Raw genomic sequence first — 24185 nt, 5'->3', positions numbered from 1 at the left:
GAAAACGTCCGCGAAAAGTCGGAATTACAATAAAAGGTGTGCTTCTGCCATCTAGTGGACACCTTTTCCATAGACTCGAAAAATAGGATTCAAAATAGTTATGTGTTATTACACCCTGAAACAAATCCGAAATATTTCACATGCGTAGCTGTATAAAGCTGAAAAATCAAGTAGGCAATGCTTCCTTAACGTGCCTGCTTAAAAGAGTATTTGATTCACCCTACACGCATATGTAGGCCTACTAGAAATGTATTCATTTGTTTGTTTAGGCTGATGGGATACAGAGTAAATGGGAGAGCAAATAGCCAAACAGCATAAATGTTACAAATAAAAGTTACTAGATGTTAAGATTAGAGTTCAGCTGTCAACTCACATATCTGTGTTTTATTTTTTATTTATCAAAGCCAGCCAAAAGATGTAAAGGATTTTAGCATTGTTTAATGTAAATCCATATTATATTTGGTTTTGATATTGAAAGATGGATCATGGTTGTAAAAAAAATCGCCAAACTTTGTTTATTTATTTTTTTTACATTTTTTAATTAGATTTGTGGAATGACTCGGACTTCCCGTCACTGAATGCAAATCGCATCCGATTATCTGGAAATAATGTACCGTTACCTTTTTGTTTAATCAATACAATAACAAATTTATGAATTGTATAGATTGATAAATCTAATCTGGTTACAGGAGATCTGGTCGATACCAGGCAATGTGAAATCACGTAATCCGCGCGCTACTTTTCGAACTAGAGAGGGATTCCTGCACATTTGAACCCGCACGCGTCCTGGTCACGTGCCAAGACACCGATGAGCGCGATCACGCTTGCGCCAGAGAAACAAGATGGCGGAGAGTGCGGAATTGAAGGTAAAGTGTAACCAACAAATTACTTTCAATACAGCCTTTATCCAAGACCTGTTCGGCAATGTTTTTCGTCCGACCCTTTCCTGCGATTTGCTTTTGAACGAGGCGCCGTTCCGTATTTAATTTAAACGCGCTCTTTGTGCAGTTCTGAGGCCGGTTAAAGGAACAGTGTTATTGTTTTGATGGATCCAGCTAGCTGCCAGCTAACTCGCACAACTGTCTGTCTGCTCGAGTAAAAATAGCTCTCTTCCATCTGAATTAGGATATTAATATTTCTAATTGTTGTTTTAATGTTTAAATGAAGGGATTAAATGGTCCATGGGGCGTCAGAGGAGTCGGACGTAAGTGTGAAGCAGCATGTGGGTGGTGCGTAGGCTGCTAACAGCCTGGAGATTCGGTAACGTTGCTTTGGCAGTTAGGACTTCTGTTAATCTGATGCATTTAGAAGAGCAGATGACTGCTCAGGCTCATGACCTAAATATCTGACAACCAAGAGTGAATTTTGGGCATCATAGACACGTTTTTAACCTTTGAATTGAGTATGTGACATCCAAAAATATTGTCTCTGTTTATACAGCACCAGATTTGGTGCACAATCGACAATGGCCTGTTTCTTTTAGTTTCACTGTGATTTCGTTGTGCTTGATTGTCCCACTTACGTTTTCTTGTTATAATCATGATGTGGATTCCTAGTTATATTAAATTCATTTGGTCAGCTATAATGTTATTTCTTAGAGAGAGAAACATGTTGACCTCTACTGGCTTTGAATCTGTCGCTTAGACAATATACTGTCAAAAGTAGCTGTTAGTTCATTTGAAAGAGTTATGTATCAGACCCTTTGGCAAGAGTATTTTCCAAAAAGAGAAGACGAGGCATCATACCATGCCCCCTTATATAGTAGGTTTTTCTTTTTCATAAAATAAGTAGCTTTGTTTGGCCATGACACATTGTACCATGATACTCTTGTTGGCAGTAATAAAACATCTATCTTGCAGAGAACAAAATGACCTTTACTTCTGATAATCCAAATACCTTTTTTTTTTGTTTGTTTTATTTTGAGCTGTGCATTTTGGATTTGACATTTATAGGAGGCATTTCCTGTTCTGTTTTCAAACAATGAGCCACAGATTTAGTTGGAGTAATAGTTGTCTTTAAATTTAAATTAAATTAATATGAAAGCGTAAAATGATGAAATATTGACATTCTCAGATAACTTATTTTCACCTTTTGACTCCAGAATCAGGAATGTTTTATTTATTTATTTATTTTATGTTCAATGACAGAAACTTTTGACCCACCACTGTCTGAAATAACTCCTCTAATAAAATCGTATCTTAAGATGATGATCAAATGTACACCTGTTGTAGTACGTCTAGTTAGTGTGTTATTGTGATTTTAATACTAGCTTTTGCAGTTGCATTGCAAACCTGTATCATAATGTTTGATGTATTATTTAAAACATAAAGCTCATAGTTTAAACCACTTCCTGGTGCTTAATGAAACTGGTGATTTTAAGCACGAATTAAACATTTTCTCTTATAGTTTGATATATTTTATTGTTATTGCGCATCAGTGCATTTGTGGGTTATGCAGGAAGGAAGCCTGCTTCATGCAGGTACCAAAATTACATCCTTTCAGAGAAGTGCTTCCTGTGGTTATGTCTTTATCATAACTGAATCAAGGCTTCTGATAACCACACTTATTGAAACTAAATCGGTAACCTTACTGTTAATTCAAGCAGTTGTTTAATCAAATACACATTTTCTAAAAAGTAGTGCACTAGAACATTGATCTCAAACTCAATTCCTGGAGGGTCACAGCTCTGCACAGTTTTGCTCCAACCTTAATCAAACACACCTGATCCAGCTAATCAAGGTCTTCAGGATTACTAGAAACTTCTAAGCAGGTGTGATTTGGAGCTAAACTCTGCAGAGCTGTGGCCCTCCAGGAATTGAGTTTGAGACCACTGCTTTAGACTGTTCTTAATTCCTAATCAGACCATAGAACAGAGCCTGCTATTGTATTGCTTTGATGTTTTTGGAAGTAGTGCTGAAATTATCTGAGAGCTTAAAAAGATATTCTGTCAGCATTTACTTACCCTCATGTTGTTCTAAACCTGTAAGCGGTTTGTCTTTTATGGTGCACAAAAGAGAAATTCTGAAGTCTGTGCTAGTCACTCACTCTTCATAATGAATGGGTACAAAAGCTTTCTAGATTAAATTTCTGTTTGTTTGTTTTTCTTCTTCTCAAATGTCTATAAAGTTTGTAGCGCAGCAGAGCTTCGGACAGCTTGAGTTTGATTCCTGGACCTTTCCTGATCCTACAGATTTTGTGGAAACAGAAAACACACAACAACAAAAATGCCCCCTAAAAATAGAACTTCAAAGAATGCATCAGTTTTCTAAGAAAATGTCTGTGCTCAAATGATTGCAATGGCTGTTAAACAGTGGATCACGAATTAAAGTATAGCAACCTGCAGGGTTCCCTCGGCCATGTGAAACCATGAAATAACAACTTTCATTTCTATGCTTGGAAAAATAATAAAATCTAAAGTCATGTAAATTTATATAGGTCTAGTCACCTTTTATAGCATTTTATACAATATTGATAGTTTCAAAGCAGCTTCTGGCTCTCCAGGACCGACTTTGTTCTAATATGTTTTGCAAGGTGTCTTTTTCTTTATAAATTTATAATCTCTAACTGTGGCTTTTTAGAAGATTTTTTTTTTTCATGATCTGTGGTACTTGTTTTTTAGCTGCTTAACTGATTAAGTGAAAGTGAAGTGACGTGTGGCAAAGTATGGTGACCCATGCTCAGAATATGTGCTCTGTATTTAACCCACCCAAGTGCACACACACAGTACCTTAGTGAACACACACACCATGAACACACAACCAGGGAGCAGTTGGGGGTTCGGTGCCTTGCTCAAGGGTCTCAACTCAGTCATGGTATTGAAGGTGGAAGAAGAGAGTTCTGGTTATTCACTTTCTCCAATGACAATTCCTGCCGGACCTTAGACTCGAAACGGCATCCTTCGAACTACATGTCTGATTCTAACCATTAGGCCCTCACTGCCTGAATGGACTTAGCTTTTATAGAAACCTTGTCTTCAGCATCCTGCTGCTTAGTAGAGGTATATTTAGACGTGTGTTTACAGACCCAAGAGCCCATTTCCCATAGGCTATCTGTATCATCTGTATCACATTTCAGAAGTTTGGGGTTAGTAAGGTTTTTTATTCAGCAAGTATGTATTAACTTGATCAAAAGTGACAGTAAAGATATTTACAAAAGTTTTTCAAGTAACACTTGCTCTTTTTTTATTATTCAAATAATCATGGTATGTCACAATTTTCACAAAAGTATTAGCCAGTCCAGGATAACTGTTTTAACATTTATAATAAAAAAAAATGTAAGCTCCAAATCAGCATTTTGGAATGATTTCTTAGAATCTCATGAAGATGTCTGAGTGCTTAATCTTCCTGATCTCTCAGCTCACTGTTTTCTAGGGGCTTCAACTGTTGACCAAGAGTCCAGGCTTTCAGACAGGTTGTGGGATATTCATTTGCTTTTAGAAGTACGAAAGAAAAACGTTCTGCAACCATTCTGCCTATACCAAGCTTCTTGGTCTCTTCTAGGTTTATACTAGGGGGCCATTCCTAACTACAGTAGGTTGAGAGGAAGAGTCTCATCATTTGTTTATTTGTGTTAGGAGGTGGGTGGGTGGGTGGAAATTAATAAAGAGTGTTTGTGTCAGTATTTGTGTAAACAGTCCAATTGGCACTTGGCAGTAAACTGGGGAGGGGACTCTGGTCTCTCTGAAGTGGAGAAATATGAGCCTCTGTGGTTCTCTTGTTTTCCCTGGAGCTGTGCTCCACTGCTTTTGTTATGAAAGCTAACTGGCCCAGGCTAAGGCTTGATCTTCCCTTCCCCCACTATCGCACCCTCTTCACCTCTCTACTTGTCCATAGATTTTAATAGAATCCAAATGCCGGTACCATCAACACAGCCCTTTATAGTCTCAGAATATCCAAGAACGACAGGGGAGGTAAATTCTGCACATGAGAAGTGGTTTTGATCCCACACATGTAGGTGTTAACGTTTACACATGTGGTCAGACGCCGTACATCAGGGCTGTCACAATTACAAGTCTGCATCTCAAAAAACAACTACAACACAATGCAAATGTTACTACCTAAAAATCCTACAAAAACCTGACTTGTTTTGTATTTGGCAACATGAACTTATTGTATCATCACTGACATGCCTTTTGGCCAGTATGACTATGTATGACTTATGGTTTATAATGAACACTCGCTGAAGCTAATTTAGTGCTAGTCTGTCTACATTGTGTGTAAAGCGTATAAATCATAGGTCCTATCGAACTGAATGGATAACCTCATATTAAATCACCATCATTGAAAATGAGGCACCTAGAAACTAGTTACCAAGAGTTAGGTTGACTAATGTTTGAGTAGAAATTATGACTCTGTGATTTCACCTTGGAGATATCTATCTGTCAGTAGTCACAAAATCTATTAAAAATACACCACTATATAGAAGTTTTTTTTTTTTAGAAAAAACTGTTTTTTAAAAACAATTTGTTTTTGTTCAGTAAAGATTAGGAATGCTCTGTTCGATCGCCCCGAGATCGGTATCGGCTGATAATCACATTTCTTGACTCGATCGGTACTCACTATTTGGCCGATCTCATGAACTGATTGCAATTTGATGACGTCAACGCCTGACCATGTACATGATGCGTGCCATAAATGATTTTGAGCCCCAGTCATGTCATTGCAAGTGTGAAAATGCTATGACAGTTCAAGAAACAATTAAAAATTAGCATTTTTTCATGTATGTTTTGCATGATGATATGATGAATGGATGGTTTATTTTTATAAGCAGTTTCAGTGACGTTAGAGCTGATCTGCGTTACATCTCCCCTTGATCCGGAGCTGATCGCAGACGCTCTAGTCAGTTCTTGTGTTTATACTGCAGCCGCGGCATGTTTCTGAAGCAGCTCTCCATGTTTCTTGGCTAAAAATAGTCTTTTGTGAGTTAGCACAGCATGGAGAATGGAACAAAACCTTGTTTGAGCCGTAAGGGAATGGTAACATAAGCTGATCGTGGGCTGCTTTTAAATGAACGTTTATTTATAAAACAAAATATCTTCTCTGGCCATATTAGCCTACTCAATAGCATTAACACAGGCTTTACTCCTTTCAACCTTTATCTGGAATGTCACTGTTTCTGTCACTGCAACTTCTCGATCAGGCGAACAAACAAACATACACATACACAGAAGAAATCGCCTGCCTCATGAAAATTCTTTTTAGTTAATATTTGCAGCATTTATGATTTATTTTATCCACCTGCGACACAACCGCATATAATCAGAATGCATTTTATTACCCAACCCACGAATTATCCCCAGCCCACTTGGATATATGAAAAGCAAAATATGTTTGCTGGTAAATCTCTGTCACTGATCCAGGCTGATCATGAGGAAAATGGTCTAATTCCGATCCCTGGCTGATCTATCGATGCATGTCTACCAGGGATGGAAATTAACTTTTTTGTCCACTGGCCACTGTGGCAGGTGGATTTCAAAATCTACCAGCCACTCAATGTTTTTACCAGCCACTTTCTTGTTTTTAACCGACAATGTGTAACTGCATGTGAAAATTAATACTACAAGATCACAATACTTAAGCAGTTTATTTAATCTCAAGTCTCAATGAAATACTGACATTTTCTCTTTCAGTGATGCTCAAAAATGCTGCCTACCTAGGCAGCTTACTAGGTTTTGAAACAGCCGACTCTTGCTGAAGAAGCTCATTCTCTCAACTCCGTAGCCCAACCGGATGATACACAGTGTTTTTAATACATCCTTTTTACGCGTTTTTACGCCAGAGCTGTCAAACATGTGTAGAGATACAATGTTGTTTCTACATAACAACTTACAACCCTCTACGGACACCTTGGCAATTGAATCACCATTGGCTAGTAATTATTTTAGTTTACTCGCCAGTCAGTCAAGCTTTATAATAATCAAGTATCATTTAAGAATAGAACTTTAGTAATTAGAAGTAAACTTGATAACCATGTTTGAATGCTTATTAGTCGTTTTAACTGAACATTTTAACTGGACTGGTGGTGGTGCTTTTTTGGTCGTTCAGTGTTTCTGTAAAAAAAAATTGGGAAAGAAAACCTTACAAAACTCCGGATAAGATAATAATAATACGATTGCTACGAATAAAAACTATAAAACACACTAAGGATTACTAAGGATTAATGAGCTGCTGGATTCATGAATAATAATTAGGTTTAGTGTGTTCCCTCGAACTGATTTGCTGAAATCAAAACATGGACGATAATAGGTGAGCGCCAGCCAATGAGATTGCCATTCGCGCATTAACTCCACCTACTACCGGAAAACCGAAAAGTCTTCCATAGGAATGCCGTTATTTTGACAGGAAAATACAACAAATAATATTATTTAAATGTAGGACGTCAATCCCCTCTCTCTCTTTCTCTATGTAAGAAACCGACGGCGATTTGTGCTCCTTAACACTACAGTTTACGGTACATTATACAGGTGCGTTGCGGATCCATTGAGGAAAAAAAAGAACAGATCGTCTGACGGAGAGTCAGATGGTTTTCGCGAGTGAAAATATATGTGCTAAGCTTAGCCTCCAACTAACACACTGGCGAGTAAAATCTGAGAACTTATTAGCCATTGGCTAATATTAGACCTCATTTAGTAGCCAGAAGGAAGATGTAGTCGCATATGAGAGTAATTTACTCGCAATGTAGAGGGTTGACTTACTAGCCACAGAGCTAACTTCTGAAAAAGTACTTGAAAACTGGAAATAAAATGCATCCCCCGGACAGCAGTTATTAGACACGCGACCGATAATACAGATGGTTAGTTAGTTAGCTTATTATGCCGTTAAAAACAATAAGATAAACTGTCCATATAATCTAAAACGTTGCAGAATGCTGGAGGAAAATGAACTTACCAGGGTTTGACAGAGACGTGACAGTATGCGGAAACTTGTGCACGATAACAAGTTCAACTCTTCACGCGATCTTGTATATCATGAGCGCATGCTATAAAACAAACTGTAAATAACCAACAAATATATCACTCCTCCAGCGGCACTAACTTGTACTGGAAAGCTACTGTACTGGAAACAACGCCACCCTTTCGAGCCCGGTTTACACCGCCTTTCTCCACAGAGCTGCTTCGGATGATATTACACTTTATTGTGGGTTGTACACACACCAGGGATAAAAATTAACTTTTTTTGTCCACCGGCCTGGTGAAACAGTATGCTATTGTTATTTACCTGCCACGGTGGCCGGTAGGTGAAGCGAGTTTACCCGCCAAAACGCAAAATCACCCACAATTGGCTGGTGGTGGGTGCTAATTTCCATCCCTGATGTCTACTTGTTGCTAATTTTGGCTACATTGTCTACATTGTGTATACGTCATATAAATTATAAGTCCTATTGAGCAGACTGGATAACTTTATAATAAATCACCATCATTAAAAATACCACGAGTTAGGATGTTTTAATGATTACGTAGAAATGAAACCATTACAAGAATTCGTCTTTCATATGTCTATCTTTCAGTAGGTGCAACATGTGGAAGTTATTAGTCAGTATTCAATTCAAGTTTATTTGTATAGCGTTTTTTACTATACAGTCGTTACAAAGGATCTTTACAGAAAATTACGTTTCTACAATATTTAGTAGTAGCAGCTTATAAGTGGTGACTGTCAGTTTGTGCACGTATGACAGGATTTTTCAGAAAGATTTATACAAGACGTAGTCAGCCAGACGATGAACATTATTAACAGCAATTATTATATGATGCAATCACACTTGTAGCAATATTTGTTAGTTCTGTTGTTGATTCAGGGTTAGCATCATCTGGGGTCCTCTGAGGGTCAGCATCATCTCTTCTCAGGTGTTCTGGATCCAGACTGGAGCTTGTGTAAATCCTAGTAACATATAAAAAAATAATATATACATATATTTGTATAATTTAACTCCTGTTTGTTCTATTATTTTTTTTTTTACAACAGCAAATGGTGATGAGCCTCCGTGTCTCAGAGCTTCAGGTTCTTTTGGGTTATGCTGGCCGCAACAAACATGGAAGGAAGCACGAACTCTTGACCAAAGCTCTACATTTGTTGAAAGCCGGCTGTAGCCCTGCCGTGCAGATGAAGATCAAGGAGCTCTACCGCCGCCGCTTCCCCACAAAAATGGTGTCCCCAACAGACCTCTCCCTCCCTGGCATACACTCCACTACTAGAGGGGCTCCCGCAGGCCTGCCTGCCAGCCTGACACAGCTGGGATTTGATGGGCATGGCTCACCGTCTCTACTACCTGTCGCACTGCTTGGGCCGAAGCACGAGCTGGGCCTGCCCCATCTGGCCTCCACCCTTCACCCAGTCCATCCAGACGTCAAGCTCCAAAGGCTGCCATTCTACGATGTACTTGATGAGCTTATCAAGCCCACCAGTTTAGGTGAGTAAAAGGAATGATATCTAACAGCTGACTGTTTGATTATTAAGGTTGAATAGTGTTTCTACGGTAATAAATTTAGAAATGCAGCTTTTCAGAGAGTATATAGCTTGGTAAAGCCATTTCCAAGAAATTTTGTCTCTAATGTCATCTCCTTTGAAGCATTATCTTTGTCCTGAATGAACATTAGCAGTTTTGTTCCACTCTGTATTGCAGTGTTTCTGTACAGGAGTTGCAATAAAAGTTACCAGGGATTTTCAGACTTTCTGAAGTCATAGAGAAGGGGTTTTCAGACTGTGGGTCGCAACCCACTTGTGGGTCACAGAGTGGGAGACAGGGTGGGTCGCACTAAGTCACTAGGTTGCAGCTAAATTTGTGTTTCAATGACACAGACTCTCACACAGTTCAGTTTAGGGCTGCACGACATACCAACATTAATTACGAATTGCAGTGTTATAGTGATATTTCTGAATCTTGATTAATTCTGCGATTTTTACAATTTTCCCACTATTTTTAATTGTTCCAAAAACCTACTTTTTCGATCTCGTCCTAAACTAGGGATGTCTCGATCAGGTTTTTTTGTCCTCGAGTCCGAGTCATTTGATTTTGAGTATCTGCCGATACCGAGTCCCGATCCGATACTTCTATAATACATAAAAAAAGAATAAAGAAGAGCGAAAAAACAGATCCAGGATGTTCAATAAATTACATTTTGAAATATATTCAAATATAAAACAGCTATTTTAAATAGGCTAGTAAAATATTTCAAAATCTTACTGTTTTGCTGTACTTTGGATCAAATAAATGCAGGCTTGGTTAATAGAAGGGACTTCTTAAAAAAAAAAAAAAAAAAACCTTAACAAGCTTACTGTTCAAAAACTTCTGACTGGTAGTATAGGCAACTTTATTTTTTCTCTAATTTCTAGCTTTTAATTGGCTTAGAAATCTATAAATGCTGGACAATAACAAATAATAATGATTTGTTTATATACTACAAACACTGTTTATCACATAATAATGCAGAATAGTTTCTATACTGTAATAAATACTATGTCAATCAGCACTGCATTGTTCATACTTTATTTATCACCTGCTGGAGATGACTTGAAGAACAATTTATTGTCGTGATCTTATATTAATGTCTTCGTGTTTGCATAAGTTTCTGTTTTCCTGTGCGCACCACAGCATAGCTGGACGCTTTTGTCCATATTAGGAATTTCCTGATATCAGCGCGAGAGCGTGCTCCTGCTTCGAGTATGAATGAAACACACACTGCATGAGAGTTTAGCGCTCTGTGATGTTCATCTCGCTGTATCCTGAGTCCGAATGAAATATCAGGTCATGCGCAAACTATCATGTCTCTGAGTTTGAATGTATATTTATTCACACCAGCTCTTGAAAACAAAGTGATGTCATGCCGCATGCGTCGCTGTTTCTGTGTGGAGTCAAAAGGGTCTAACTCTGTGCCACCGCATAACAAAAGATGTGTTAAAAATTAATGAGAATATATATATATATATATATCCGAATCCTGATCGGGAGGTAACATCCGATTCCGATCGAGTCTGAAACCACGCGATCGGGCCCGATTTCCGATCACGTGATCGGATCTGGACATCCCTATCCTAAACTGTTTGTCTGATTCTCACCAAAAGTGGCTCAGATCACCTTCAGACCATGCTGGCAAAAGTTATGGAATTCAAGTTGATTAGTCAAACTGTTCTTGAATAACACGCGAATGAATTAGATGAAAAGCATGCAAAAATGGACCTGAGGATGTATCTGCTCAACGGTTTGGTGTATTGAGACCAAATTTGTGTGTTATAACAAGCATGACCTGATGCTACCTGCAGTGTTTTGGCACTGTACCACCTAGTGGTCAGGAGAAATGAAAAATGCATATTTTTACTTATAACTCCTGAATTGCTTGACCAAAAATCAAAAGGTGCATCATGCCAAGTCGAATAATACCCAATTTTCCCATGTCAGTCATTTTGGGCATTGGCCATTTTGAATTTAGTAGTAAATTGCTACATTTTACGAACGCATTGCTGTATCGTTACGAAACTTGGTATGGGTCATCAGCAAAATGCCCTGAAGGAGCCTGAGAAGTTCGAGCCAGCGCCACTTAGTGGTAAAATCAAATATTCACTCGATTATAACTTTGGGTGTGATAAACTTTTCACGGGAGTCACCCTTGCAGACTCCTGAATCCTTGCCGAGTCCAGCAGTTGCAAGCATTCCAGGTTTTGCCTAATGGTTTGTGCAACATTGCATTTTGGCTCTTAAAAAAACATTTGCCAATATCCTAAAAAACGTTACTCTGATCGACACAAAACCACCGTAGGAAATTCGGAAACAAAGCGTGCCCACTATACACTAATGCCCAATTGCCAAAAATTTGATAGTAAGTGGCAAAGTCAACCATCAGTCATTTTTTTTCTCTTCTTATATATTAAAATGTCTAACACCAAAACAAAATTAGAAAGTTCACCAAATTGGACCCACGTATGTATAGACACACTCTGACACATAAAAAATTTGGTGGGATTGTGCCTCTTTGTGGTGCTATAATTGAACAAAACATGAAATTGCCATAGACTACAATAGATGATTATGATATAAAATGCCATATTTAATGCATTGGTGTACCTTTATGAATGTTTGTATGTACCATAGAGACCATGACCTGAAAGTGCTCAAAGTTTGAGACAGTGCCACTTTGTGGTCAAAAGTTGTAATGAAATTTCAAATAAATGCTAATAGCTTTCTCTGATTTATGCCTATTGTAATGAGACTGGTATTAATAGATCCCTTGTGTCATGCTGAGAACAGTGATACCAATGTTGCCATAGTCAGCCAAACTTTGTCCGCCATTTAGATTTTCTTTAAAAACCTACTTTTTCAAACTCATCCAAGGCTGTTGGTCCGATTTTCACCAAAACCGAATCATATCATCTTCAGACCATGCTGACAAAAAGTTATGGATTTTGTGTTGATAAACATGACACCTGAGGCAGTATCTCTGCAATGCTTTGGCATATTGACACCAAACCTAGTGTGTGCCATTGTCAACTCACATGGACGGAACACACCACATCGATTTGTTAACAGTGCCACCTTTTTTTCAAACGTGATAAGCAAATAAATATTTATGGTTTTTCAGCCGTTTTGACTAAAATCATCCTAAAATAGCTTTAATTACTCATTTCTGCAGTTGGTCTGATGCTTGCTTCTGTAAAAAAAATAACGTTATTAACCTGTATTTTTTCTAGGCAAACCAGTTTTGGAACAATAATAATGTAGATGAACGCAGGAACGGAAACGTTAAAATATCGAATCAGCTATGAGTGAACCGATTTGATAGATTTTTTTCATTTTCAAGCCCTGATTAGGACAACCCACCTATTAGTCAATTTTGGAAAAACTGTATTTTTGTACATCCTTTAAAAGCAATCTAGGCCTCTTATGAAGACTTCACCTCCCCCACCTATACAAACCTAAAGGTGCTCTTCAAGTGATTTATGGCTTATCAGATTGGACAAGGGCCACCTGTGCTATATTTAGTTGTCCAGCTCCTGCTAAGAATAAAAGGCCAATATCAGTGAAGAGGATGTGTCATTAAGCACGGAGTCTGTGTTAATGCCTTTTTGTTTTGATAGTTATCTTGTCAGCAGGTTTAAGTGTTATGTACTTTTTCAGATTATGGTCTGTGAGATGTTCATAATAACTAGCCTTTAGTGTTCTCACTTCAGGACATTTATGATTATAATTATGTGGATTTTTTTGTGCAATCCTGTTTTTTTTTTTTATTCTTTAAAAGAAAATTAATGCCAAAGTAAAAACTCAGAATATATGTATTTAGACAGTTATTCCAAACTGCATCAAAAATGAATTGCAGTGAGTGCAGTTTGAATCAAATCTAGGTTCTTAACCAATGCTTACCTCATTTTGGAGTGAGGAAGCAAGTTACCTTATTTCAAGTTTAATTTTCTTACAAGCACTCTTATAGAGTTCAATTTATGTGGAGATTGTCATATAATGAGTGCTTTTCGCTATGCAAGGCAAGGAAGCCTGTAACCTCAAATTGCTTTCAGGAAACACAATGGTCCTTCTCCCATATTGAGTTGAAGCCACTCGGACTGAACATTCTTTCTAGGTCAATGTGATGAAAATGATTGGTGAAATCTGAGTTGTGTTTGAGCTGAGAGAGCAACCAGTGTTGATGGATCTTTTGCGCACCAGAGAACTGGCTCACGTCCTCTCCTTCCTCACGAGTACAGATTAACCATCTGCCAGCTTCTCACTGTTAAACTCTCTCCACTTTAAGTGGAATAGATTTTCCTCTTCACGTGACTACTCAAGTGGTCAGTGTGCAGAAAACGCACCTCTCATTTCAGTCTCTTTCATTGAGTTCAGCCACCTGTGTGTGTGGTGTGGAGCGGAGTGCAAAACGAGGTGCAGAAAGAGCTTCCTCTTATCTCTCTCACTCTCTCTTTTACTCCTGAAACCCTTGCTTCATTTAAGGAGATTGGGTTATGTAGCCCCAAGTTATTTTTAGCCATGTTTTATTAGAGTTTGGCTTTGAACTAAACTGCACAAGCATTTAATGTAGTTCCACAGAAAAGGACCAGAAACCATGTGTCTGTAACTGAGATGATGCTTTGTTATTGGTTTGACTATAATTACTTTCAAGGATGCTGTCAAGAAAAATGCAAATATATGTTATATAACCAAAAGTATGTGGACCAGCAGAAACGATTTACATTACAAGGAAACTGGTCCTCCCTAACAGTTTCCTTTTCAGTAAACTCACCAGACTTAAACATTTATTTAGGACTGTAAGAAACAGAAAAGACCCTCTCTATACATTTGCTACAAAGTCGGCAGCACACAGTTCTCTAAATGTCATTTGTATGCAGTACATATTTTAGAAATTGCTACATAAATGACTAGTTGGTAAGCTCCCTGAACTGTGCTTTTTCATAAGACAGTCACATTTAAATGGTAAACACTTTGAATTCCTTATTATTTGTATCAGTGTAATATGATTGTAGCAATGAAAATGACTCCCTAGCTTGGCTGACCTTTCCTTCACAGAGTTCTTCAACTCTCATCACTGTCATTTTATCAATAGAGCGATTGGTTCACCATCTTTTACAATCGTCTCCTCTCTTTTTGTTTTACAGCCTCAGACAACAGTCAGAGGTTTCAGGAAACATGTTTTGCGTTTGCATTAACGCCTCAGCAAGTTCAACAGATCAGCAGTTCAATGTAAGTGTGTGTGGGGGGGGGGGTGTATTAAATAACATAGATGAGTTAATGTGTTTCTAGTGCTTGAAATACCCCAACTAATTTTGAGCTTGTAATAAATTTGAACTAAAAAAGCTATTTCAGCCAGAACTGAAAACCTGCTGAATTTAAAACGACTGTTTAGCAGTTTATCTTGTCTTTTTATATATCTTCCATAGCAGACAATAAAGCTAATCAAACGTGCCCAAGCGAGCGATCCTGTAGAATGTCTGGTATGCTTTTCTCTCCTACGCTCTATCACACATTCCTTTACTCCCACCCTCTTGTCTCGACAGGGACATCTCTGGGACCAAATGTGACTTCACCGTGCAAGTACAGCTAAGGTATGAGAAGACAACAGTTTCCCACAAAAGATCCTCAATGCTCAGCTGGATTGGAAACATCCATCAAAATAATTATTTAAAGAGTTTTTTTTGCTTTCCCCCCATTGTTTAATGTTTTCTGTTATCACAAAACCTTATGATAATGTAAAACTTAGGGTTTACCATATAAAATACCAAATATGTTGCTATTTAAAGTGTTGTGTGGTTGAATAATGTATTTGAATGTGTTGTCTATTTTCTGATTTCCTGTGTTGAGGCTAATTTACCCCCATTTTCGTAGCTTTCTTTTGTTTGGGTTAGTGAGAGAGTCTTGGAATTCTTTCCCACACATTCCTAAAGAAATCTTAACACATATTTTTCAGGTTTTGCTTATCAGAGACAAGTTGTCCTCAGGAAGATCATTTCCCACCCAACCTTTGTGTGAAAGTGAATGGAAAACCCTGTAACCTCCCTGTGAGTCTGGCTTTATTTTTGGTCACAAATCATCAGGAATTTTTTAGTCTATCTGCGAATGACAGACAAATTGTTTGAAACCATGATAAACAATATACTCATATTTATGGTGTAAGGAAAATATCTCATTACGTTTTGCCCAGTTTCACGAGTAATTAAAGGACAAACATTTTTCACATTTGTGTTTGGCAAACTAGACTTTTAAAGGTTTTCAACATCAGTCTTTTCCCTCAACTTCTGATTTACGTGCTAAACTCAATGACTTTTTGTGGTTGTCCCCAGGGATATCTTCCCCCAACCAAAAATGGAGTGGAGCCAAAGCGGCCGAGCAGACCCATCAACATTACCTCCCTGGTAAGGTTGTCTACAACAGTTCCCAACACCATTGTTGTGTCATGGACATCGGAAATCGGAAGGGTAATAACCATAAATCTGTTTGAAATCAATTTCTTTTGGATTTAAAATTGAAAAGCATCTTCAGAATGTGTTTTAAAAACTGTGTTGTCCATACAGAGTTACTCCATGGCAGTGTACCTGGTCCGACAGCAGTCCTCCTCAGTTTTGCTACAGAGACTACGGTCAAAAGGCATTAGAAACCCAGACCACTCAAGAGCACTCAGTAAGTTAACTTTAGACTTATCACAGTTGGATTGAGCCTCTATATAGCTGAATGTCTTCCACTTCAAGTATTTTGAAACATTTTCACTATTTTGTTTAATTAAGCAATAGTGATTATCAAAATCAAATGTTTTTCAAATATCCTGTATTGTTATAGAGCTTACTTGAGCTACCTGTTAGCAGTGTGTGAATTTGATGGGAGATATTCAGTGTTGTGAATCAAGTGATGTGACTGATTCAATGTTTTGTGCTTTCTCTTCAGTCAAAGAAAAGCTCACGGCCGACCCTGACAGTGAGATTGCCACCACCAGTCTGCGAGTCTCCTTGCTCTGTCCGGTGTGTAATTGACCCTCAACCCTGAATAAAGATTTTATTCTCTTCAAAGTGTTCTTTTAAACCTATTTATGTTCCTTCCGATTCAGTTGCATTAATCATTTTGTCAGAAAAATGATTTCACCAAGGCCACTGAGCTCTCCTTATGACTATCTGACTTCCCATATTGTGTTCTTTGTCAGTTTAATAATTTTAAGGCATGTAGAAAAAAACCACAAGCTAGCAGTTTAGAAATAGGATACTATTATATATTCATCATTCAGTTATAAAATTTGAGAGCAGTATGTGGCCATAAAAAGTATGCTGACGTGTGTCCATCTGTGTGTAAATGAACAGCTCGGGAAGATGCGGCTGACGATTCCCTGTCGAGCTCTCACCTGCTCACACCTGCAGTGCTTTGATGCTACGCTCTACATCCTCATGAATGAGAAGAAACCCACCTGGGTGTGTCCGGTGTGCGACAAGAAAGCCCCGTATGAGCACCTAATTATTGACGGGTCAGTGCTGCTCTCACCGTTTACACTTGTGATTGTGAGCCACCTTAAATCTGAAATCACCTCTGTAATTGTTTTTTTTTTAAGTACCAGTTATTTGCTGTGTCATTCCCTTATTTTTATATATAGTAAAACATTATGAACATCTTTATTTTCTTACTTTACACTGTTAAATTCCATTTCAGTTCAAAATTTAATGCATCCTTACTGGAAAAAAGTATTATTTTCTTAAAAACAACAACTTTTGAATGTTACTGTATGTCTGTAAATTGGGAAGTCTTGGGAAAGATGTTTTTTTTTTAAGGTATGTTTGTTACTGAATAGGTTGTTCATGGAGATCCTGAGCAGTTGTGTGGACTGTGATGAGATCCAGTTTAAAGAAGATGGTAGTTGGGCGCCTATGAGATCCAAGAAGGTGGTACAGGAAGTGTCAGCCTCGTCAAATGGCATTGAAGGTATTACAACAATGACTGTTATGCTTCTTTGGAGTTCCTTTAGTAAAAAAATTAGAATGAGGGTGTAATGGTTCACAAAATTCACGGTTCGGTTCGATACGACAGTAGAGTCACGGTCCGACTCGTTATGGGGTATATTGGTTATGTTACAATGTTGGAAATATTTCTGTTTTAAACCAGGAAGGAGAGCCAATGGATATATATCACACACACACACACACACACAAGCAATGTGCAAACTCTGTGCTAGAGTTATGCCAGTGAGTGCTTCATCTCAGGTAATTCACTATACAGAAAGTGAAAGTAAAAACAGACTGATGGAGTAATGATCGAGCTTTCAGCATCTGATGTCACATATTCTCTCAGAGATCTACTTCAGCATGTGCTGAAAACGCTATATAGCTAACATTTGTTCCCTTAATATTTCTAATATTACTTGGTGGGAAAAAAATGAGAGGAAACGTATTTTGTGTTAAACAGGTTGTTTTTGAAAGTCGGTGCTTAAAATAAAAGCTTTTTATTTCATTGATTTTTATTGATGAGTTTTGATGATTGTTGTTAATCTTTTAATTGTAGGCCTGTAATTCACTCTATAATAGACCTGTTTTAAAATACTTGCTTTTTTTCTTTTACATTTTAATTGAGTAAATAGCCTAATCTTTTGTTATCCTCGCAGCACATCATTTATATGGTAATTATTGCGGGGGAATTTAATTGTAATTTTTATTTTATAATAAAAGTAACTGCATAATAGGCCTAATAAAAAATAAGAATGTAACAGGCCTACATTAATTGGAAGTGACCAATATTTTAATATTGCCAACAGTTGATGTTTTTGACAAATCTCTGGCTGCCGTCGATTCAAGATCATCGTCTTTCGATGCAACCCAGCAAGAGGTGGTTATCGCTGTGCCTTTCGCAGTGCATTTCCTGCGTGCCTGTCATAACGTTATACCACTGGGCATAAAGCATGTTGCCCTCTACATCGTTTGGCCTGCCTTGTTGAGTGCAGTGGCACTGAGAACATTATATTCCACACACTTTAAGATCTTTTATTTTCCAAATGTAATAGGACTAGTCCAATGAATCGAATCGTTCCGTTTGTAAAGCCTCGTACCGAACGTTCAATATGTATACGTGTATCGTTACACCCCTAATTTGCAAGGTACAGTTTTAAAACTAGTAAGTTCATAGTGATTCAGTTTTTTTATGCTTCTCTTTTGAAGACTCTTGTAGGTCAGTTATGTCAGACCACAGAAACAGTTCGTCCCACAGCAGCAGCAGTAAGAAAGTGGAGGTGATTGACCTGACGCTGGACAGCTCCTCCGACGAGGAAGATAATGACGAGCCTCCACCTAAAAGAGCCTGTCCATCTCTGTCACCAACCTCCCCGCCTGTCAACAAAGGGTGAGAATTTACTTTCCCTTTATTTTGAACAGTATATCTATTGTCTTAACATTTAAACCCAACAAATGTTGTTGAAAGATGCTTTAAAAAGTATATTTGTGAATGGTTTATTATAAATGCCAGTTCGATTTATATTTTGTGGAATAAATTCACGTTCAAGTGTGGTTTTAAAATTTTGATGATATTTTGAGCCATTGTATTTGTTACTTAAAATATGATTTTAATAAGTGACTAGTTTTCCTAATTGTTATATTTTGCTGCAGAGTGTTAAATCTGCATCATCAGGCGTCTCCACTGGCCCGAGCTCCCAGCATGCCAGCAATGGAGACAAACTACATCCCTCCCCCTCCTCCTCTCCTCCAGGACTACCGTCACTATTACCACACACCCAATGACCTCTCAGGTACTGTCACTGTCGTCATTTCAAGAATAGAATATTTTATGTATAGTTCGTGCTCATGTGCTTGCGTTCTCATTACCGTTCAAATGTTTGGGGTTTGTAACATTTTGAAAGAATTTGACATTTCTTTCATGCTTCCAAGGGTGCTTTTTAAAATCACAAAAACAGTAAAAACTGTATTTTGAAATAGTATTACTATTTTAACATACTTTTAGATGGAATATATTTCTGTGATGGCAGAAATCATTTTAGTTGGCTGATGTGGTGCTCAAGAAACATTTCTTATTGTCTGTGTTGAAAACAGTTGTGCTGCAAAATATTACTATGAAACCTGTGACACGCTTATTTTTTTAGGATTCTTTTAATAGAAAGTTCAGAAGAGCAGCATGTATTTGAAATGGAAATCTTTTGGAAAGGCTTCACTTCCACGTTTGAGAAATTTAATGCATTCTTGCTAAATAAAGTGTGTATTTCTTTTTCAAAAAAAAGACTAACCCCAAACTTTTGAAGGATAGTGTAGTCATCACTGATTGTAATCCATTATTTGCTTTGCATAATTTAAACACGTAATCTTTGTATATTCAGTCTAGGATTTGTTGCAATTAAAAATATTTCATAAAAATATTAAGCAAATTCATGCCAAACAACTTCTTTTCTTGCTCTACAGATCTGAATTTCTTCTCATTTTTACAAGGGGACAATCACCAGGTAGGTTCACTCTCTGATACAGCAGCTAGAGGGCAGCATTGTGCTCAAACAAACGTCTCTGTTTAACTAAATCTGGTCTGGATGGATTCTGACTGAGAGATAACATTTTAATTAAACATCAGCATAGCCTTGAGCTGTTCATCTCTACTTCTCTGCAGCATTATAACATGGTCATGGCCGCTGCCGCCGCAGCCTCTGCCTCTGCATCAGCATCAGAAGACCACGAGCTGCTGCTGAACCGCTTCATGCCCTACGGTTCCTCTCAGCTCTTCCTGGAGCAGTCAGGGACAGCGGCAAGCAGCTCGCTAGTGCCAGCCAATGGCAGCGGGGGCAGCAGCAGCGGAAGCAGCAGCAGTCTGGTGTCCTCCAGCAGTCTGAGAGACAGCCACCCACACAGCAGTGTGTCCCGCTCGCGCTCCGACACTGCTGCATCCGTAATATACGGCTCCATCCCCGATGTTATTTCACTGGACTGACCCTGCCGGGGGGTCCCGCAAAAAGACAAGCCTTTATCACAAACAACAGGAGGACACAGAAGGAGCTTTGTGCACTTGTGATCAGATTTAGATGTGAATAGGATGGAAGGTGGGAAGAAGGAAAAAAAGAGAACAAAGACTTTTGTAAAGAGAAGAATAAAATTACTGTGTACAGAGAAGAAAAATCTATTTTCAGTTTTACTTTTGTATATAAACAATAGGACGCTGCCTACCCAGTGAGTGACTTCAGTTGGTATTTTCTCCATGGATACTGAAGATGTTTTTCACTGCTCTGTGTGTTGTTCCTTGATTCTCTTATTCTGTACCTTTTATACTTTTTGCTATTTTATTTCACTTCAAATAATTATTTCAGTCAAAGTAATAGAATGGCAGTCATCGTTATCATTTTTATTTTCGAAGACTCTTTCCCTCAGCCATTGTTTGATCAGCGAGGGGGAACATCAAGTTATTTAATGCCATTATCCTGTGCAGGTAATTTATTATTGCTTAAGTTATGTAGGATGTATGCTGTACAGAAGCATTCCCTTTTGCCAATACAGAATCTGGTCATGACATGCTTGAAGAGTGGACAGAGGTCACGTCTTATTCCAGTTGCACATTCTTTCTCATCCATCACCACATTAAGTATGTAAGAAGTGGAGTTTGGTTTCAGTGCCCAGATTGCTGGTTAGTACCTGAGGTAAACTCTTGTACTTTTTTTGATGATGTTTGTCTGAACTAAACCTCAAAAGATGAGGTGTGGTTCGCAAAAACAGCGCTGAGGTTATCAGACGCTATAGCATACCTCATTTAGTTTGTTGCAGATATGACAGAACGATGTTGCATTAGCCGTAGTGCAGATGTTAATCATTTCCTCAAAACGGGAACCTTACAGAAGTGTAATATCCCTCGCCAGCAGACCTTAGGATCCAAATTTGGTCCCAATATTCCAGCTATCAAACACCAGTTAACAGCTTTGTGTAAAAATGGCTAAACGCACTTGCCATTTCCATTTGGTGTCTCCTCCAGTGAATGTCGTTATTCCATTTTAAATGTCGAGAACGCCATGTATAAAATGTCATTTTCTCGAGGTCTGTGTGGTTTGGGCTTTAGGTGGGCTACAATTTATAGATTTTCAAAGCGTGCTTGGAAGGTGACCTTATTGCAACATAATCTGTGCTTTCTGTTTTCGTCTGTTTAAAATGTAATATTTATTTAATCTATATATTATATTTTTACTATTTGTTTGATCACGCATTACTTTCATGCATTTATTTTAAGAGCTCTTAACACTTGCTTTGCATTGTACAAGTAGCTAATTATATGTCTGTGTCTCTCTTTCTCTCATATTTGTACTATATGAGACATCTGAGGCACCAATTCCACAATCATATTTGCTGTGTCACATTCAACTTTGGTTGAAATTAAACAGGATAAAAGCCAGCTGCGTTTGTGCATATCCTCTGGCTGCATTGTAACGTGACAGCTGTTTGTCATTGATTCTCATGCATTAAAAAAAGGTTGTGGAACAGCTAATGTTAGGCCTGGATGAACGTTAGCACACTTTTATTCTCTTGGTGACAGCCAGTACGCAAAAGAGTCCACTAACCTTTCTAAATAAGTGACTTTTGTCTTCAGTGTTGCAAATTAACAATTGGATTGATCAACCCATGCTTGTTTAATTTATGTATTTTTACCTTTGCACTGAGTTACCTGATAGCACACAAAATTGAGACCGCCATCATTCTACACAAATCGCCCCTTCAACATTGCACTGAAATCATACATTTCATGTGCCCACTGATCCGCTACATCCTTGAAATATACCACTAGACAGTCAGTCTGTTATAGCTGTACCAGTAACTGGCAAGTATGAACTCTCTGCCTTAAGTTCTTCTCTTACTGTATGGTACGCTATGAGAGAAATCATTATGTACAGGAAACCAATACCAGTTTGTACAAAATATTATATTAATTATTTATTATTTGAATTGGGATACATTGTTTCTTAATGAATGTTACTTGTTTATGTAGAGAGCGGTTTAGCTGTAATAAAACAAATACATTAAAATCTTTTCTATTTCTGTCTTATCTGTATTTTGGTCTTCTTGTTTGAACTCTGGTTGCAGAAAGAAGGTTACTTTTTATGTTTTTTTCAGGGTGTAATGAAATCAACTCTAACAGGACAAAAAAGTTATTTCTCAGGTGCTCATTGAGTGAGTTATTAAATATTATTTTAAATTGTTAGAAATACATTGCAGGTACTAAATCACTACCATAAAAATTATTTTTTTTGTTTAACAAAAAGAAAAAAATTAATAAAACGACTTTTCACTTGGGTACTCACTTTTCACGCTGGTATTATTTAAATCGGTAGATGCTCTTAATTTATTTAATATTTTGGGGCCAAGCACCAAAGTTCGTCGCCACTGCCTCCTTTCACTTGAGTCTATGGCAGGAAAGTCATGCAATTTGGAACACTGATAGAGGACAGTCTCATTATTAACCATTATTAGCAAATTTGGTGTCTCTAACTCAAAACTCTTTAGGACCACCAGTTGTGCAAACTTTCACTCATATTTATGCTAATAACTTTTGAACTTTAAGGGCTAGAAGAAATAAAAAAATCTTCTGAATCCTTGGCTCATGCAATTTTTTAATAGTTAGAAAAAAATCCTTTTTTAAACCCGTCCTAGATGGTTTGTCTGAATTTCACCAATTTTGGCTCAGATCATCTTCAGATCATGCTGGCAAAAAGTTATGGAATTGAAGTTGATCTGTCAATCAGTTCTTAAATAACACATGAGTGAATTCAACAAAGAGCATGCAAAAATGGATTTTAGACTATATCTCCAAAAAAGGTTTTAGCATATTGAGACCAAACTTGGTGTTTGTTATAATAACCATGACCTGAGGGTATCTGCACTGTTTCAGTGCAGTGCCCCCTAGTGGTCATGAGATATGAAAAATGGCTATTTTTGCTAATGACTTCTAAATAGGGCTGCACAATAAATCGCATGTGATATTTAATGCGCATCTTGTAAGTAAAGCCGGTTCCGTAATCAGCGGTAAATCTCCATCACCTGCGTGGTTTCACATGGAGCAGCATTTACTACACAGAGCCGATGTTCACTGACAAGCTGTGCAAACATCACTAAAGATGGCTGGGTTAAAAATAACCCAATTGGCAACCCAGCGCTGGGTAAATATTGGACAGAACACGTGCTGGGTTAAAGTAACCCAGCATGCTGGTTTACACATTTTAACCCAGCATGCTGGGTTAGTGAGAAAACTTAACTAAGACGCTACGGGAAAAGTCTCTTTTCACGAAATACTGAAGCAAAAAATTATCCTTAATTTTGTATTTTTGTAAAGCGCATTTGCAGCAGTACACAGCCATAGGCGAGACGGCTCGTTCGCTCATTGGCTTGTTCTGCGGCAACTGCACAGCCTATCGAGCACGGGCTGATGCAACATCAGACCAATAAGGGCGCTTCGCGCCCTTCTTGCCACTTCCCGCCGAAACGGGTGTGGCCCAACCTATAAAAGGAGCTCGAAAAGGCTGACTCACCTGATTTATTTCATCGCCGAAGCGAACCAGAGTGAATCGTGCGCACGGCAGAGAACGCAGTACTCGTTCGCTCTTCTAGAGAGAACCGAGGTTACGTTTAGTAACCGAGTACGTTCTCTTACGAGAGCTCTCTCGTACTGCGTCTTAACTAAGACGCTACGGGAACCCAATGTAAAACGCCGTGCGCGCAGGGATCACACACCAATAAACCTGAAGCAACGCCCAGGATTTA

General features: G+C 38.1%; 1 protein-coding gene across 1 annotated transcript; it reads left to right on the top strand.

Moving 5' to 3' along the window:
• Nucleotides 1-732: 732 nt before the first annotated feature.
• On the top strand, nucleotides 733-22473 carry pias1b (protein inhibitor of activated STAT, 1b). The gene is made up of 14 exons (XM_059506533.1): nucleotides 733-866; nucleotides 8961-9405; nucleotides 14592-14676; nucleotides 14991-15038; nucleotides 15401-15491; nucleotides 15774-15908; nucleotides 16005-16110; nucleotides 16372-16445; nucleotides 16779-16939; nucleotides 17261-17391; nucleotides 18618-18798; nucleotides 19062-19201; nucleotides 19866-19906; nucleotides 20065-22473. Exons 1-14 carry the CDS (start codon nucleotides 843-845, stop codon nucleotides 20380-20382), a joined length of 1980 nt encoding a protein of 659 aa, XP_059362516.1. The 5' UTR covers nucleotides 733-842; the 3' UTR covers nucleotides 20383-22473.
• Nucleotides 22474-24185: the final 1712 nt, after the last annotated feature.

The sequence above is a fragment of the Carassius carassius genome, chromosome 23 (assembly GCF_963082965.1).
Source record: "Carassius carassius chromosome 23, fCarCar2.1, whole genome shotgun sequence".
NCBI lineage: Eukaryota > Metazoa > Chordata > Actinopteri > Cypriniformes > Cyprinidae > Carassius > Carassius carassius.
The sequence above is the reverse complement of the archived record's forward strand: the minus strand, read 5'-3'. Positions and strand labels throughout refer to the sequence as shown.

Bases quoted from the DNA above. Each gene is read 5' to 3' on its own strand.
- pias1b (XM_059506533.1), top strand. From the start codon at position 843: ATGGCGGAGAGTGCGGAATTGAAG. The intron at 16,940-17,260 runs GTCAGTGCTGCT...GTTACTGAATAG, and splicing joins GAGCACCTAATTATTGACGG to GTTGTTCATGGAGATCCTGA. The intron at 18,799-19,061 runs GTGAGAATTTAC...ATTTTGCTGCAG, and splicing joins TCCCCGCCTGTCAACAAAGG to AGTGTTAAATCTGCATCATC.